This window comes from Rhipicephalus sanguineus, chromosome 5, assembly GCF_013339695.2.
Source record: "Rhipicephalus sanguineus isolate Rsan-2018 chromosome 5, BIME_Rsan_1.4, whole genome shotgun sequence".
Taxonomy (NCBI): Eukaryota; Metazoa; Arthropoda; class Arachnida; order Ixodida; family Ixodidae; genus Rhipicephalus; species Rhipicephalus sanguineus.
The window spans coordinates 44,164,830-44,166,964 of NC_051180.1; the positions used below are offsets into that span (position 1 = coordinate 44,164,830).

At 53.8% G+C, this 2,135-nt stretch overlaps 1 protein-coding gene across 1 annotated transcript; it reads left to right on the forward strand.

Annotated features, from left to right (window-relative positions):
* Positions 1-390: 390 nt before the first annotated feature.
* Positions 391-1,884, forward strand: LOC125758590 (uncharacterized protein K02A2.6-like). Its single transcript, XM_049415924.1, has one exon. It carries the CDS (start codon positions 391-393, stop codon positions 1,882-1,884), a length of 1,494 nt encoding a protein of 497 aa, XP_049271881.1.
* The last annotated feature ends 251 nt before the right edge of the window (positions 1,885-2,135 follow it).

A 2,135-nucleotide genomic window follows, 5' to 3' on the forward strand; every position in this document is an offset into this window, starting at 1 on the left:
TTGGGTCACAAGGTTGATGCAGAAGGAATATACCCGACCGAAACAAAGAAAAATGCAATCTTGCAGGCACCACAGCCTACAACCAGGACAGAACTAAAGGCGTATTTGGGAATGCTAAATTTTTATGCCAAATTTCTGGATAATGTCGCAACAATCGCAGAGCCACTTTACAGGCTCCTAAGAAAACAGCAAAAGTGGTCTTGGACGAAGGAACAAAGCGACGATTTCGCCGCGACAAAGAGGCTACTCACAAGCAGCCGCGTCTTAACATTCTATGATGTAGGAAAGCCGATCGGGTTGTCGTGTGACGCGTCAGCGTACGGGCTCGGGGCAGTTATCTTCCACGAGACGGTGGAGGGTGAGCGGCCGATCGCATTTGCGTCGCGAACGATGACATCGGCGGAAAAGAACTACGCTCAGGGTGAACGCGAGGCCCTTGCCTTGATTTTCGGGTTGAGGAAATTCCACCGCTACCTGTACGGAAGGACGTTCACCCTGTACACAGACCACCAGCCGCTCGTCGGTATTCTGGGGCAAGATAAACCCGTGCCTAGCATAGCCGCGGCCCGCATGCAACGATGGGCGATGACGCTGGCAGCTTATAAATATCAGCTGAAGTGTCGACGCGGGAAAAATATAGAAGTAGCGGACGCGCTGTCGAGACTTCCATGCGCAGATTCCAGCAAAGAAGAACCAGCCGAGTGTTTGGCAGTCTTTGAGTGCCTTCCGTTAACTGCCGAAATGATAGCAAGAGCGTTAAAAAGAAACATAATCTTGTCCCGCGTTGCCGAATTCACAATGAATAGCTGGCCCAGCAGCTGCGCAGAGGAACTCAAGCCTTACTATGCCAGGCGGAGTGAACTGTCACTTGAACAAGGCTGCGTCACGTGGGGCTCCAGGGTCGTCATTCCAGACTCCCTGCGTGATCAAGTGCTAAACTTGTTACAGGAAGAGCACCCCGGGGCCAGACGCATGGAAATGCTCGCCAGAAGTTATGTGTGGTGGCCGGAAATGGACCAGGCCATTGAGCAATACGTTCAACGATGTTCGATCTGTCAGGCCGTCCAACCCGCCGCTGAATCGGTACCCTTGCACCCGTGGATGTACCCGGCAACATGTTGGTCGCGAGTACATGTAGATTTTGCGGTCAAGGATGCGAGTGTGTTTTTGGTGTTAGTCGACGCTTACTCGAAATGGGTGGAAGTCTGGCCAATGGCTTCCACGTCTGCAACTAAGACAATGGAAAAACTTCGAGGCACATTTGCCGCATACGGACTTCCGGAAACGCTGGTAAGCGATAACGGACCACAGTTCACGTCCGCTGAGTTCGCGGACTTCTTGTCGGCTAATGGTGTGAAACACGTTCGCATTCCTCCCTATCACGCCGCATCGAATGGGGCGGCAGAACGCATGGTGCAGACTGTCAAGCGAGCCTTGCTAAAACAAGTTTTGGAAGAGAACGCTTCGGGTAGTCGCTGTTCGTTCCAAGAACGAGTCGACAAATTTCTGTGTGCGTATCGAAACACTCCCAGCAGTGTGACAGGGCAGTCGCCGGCCCAGTTGTTTCCAAGAAGGCAACCGCGCACGAAACTTCCCTTACTGAAACCTGATTTTGGGAAGGCTATGCGAGATAAGCAAGAGGGCGTGAAAGAACACTGTGACGAGAGGCGTGGTGCGGCGCGTGTGTTTCTTGTGGGTGAGCGCGTTTACGTGAAAACTGTGCGCGGAGAACTTGTGTCGTGGCAGGAAGCAGTGGTGACTCAAGTGGTCAGTGCGGTGACGTATGTGGTGAAAGTGCACAATCAGTTTCGTTTTGTCCACGCCGATCACCTGCGGTCTCTACATGCCGGCGCATCTAAGAAAGTGGACGACGTGGAGAGATAGCAAAACCAAATCCCTCCAGCGGAGACGGCTACTTCCACTCTTCCGATGCCCTCAGCCACAAACTTCGAGCCCACGGCACTCGCGCAACCGAATCCTGATCCGACAGCACGGGAACCAGGTGGCCACGCCGCAGCCGAACGCCCAATGCCTCCGGGGGCTCCTACACAACCCGAAGTGACGACACCGACTTCACCTTCCGCTACAGTGCTCAGTTCGCCTCGGAGCATTGACAACCAGGCGCTGCGTCGTAG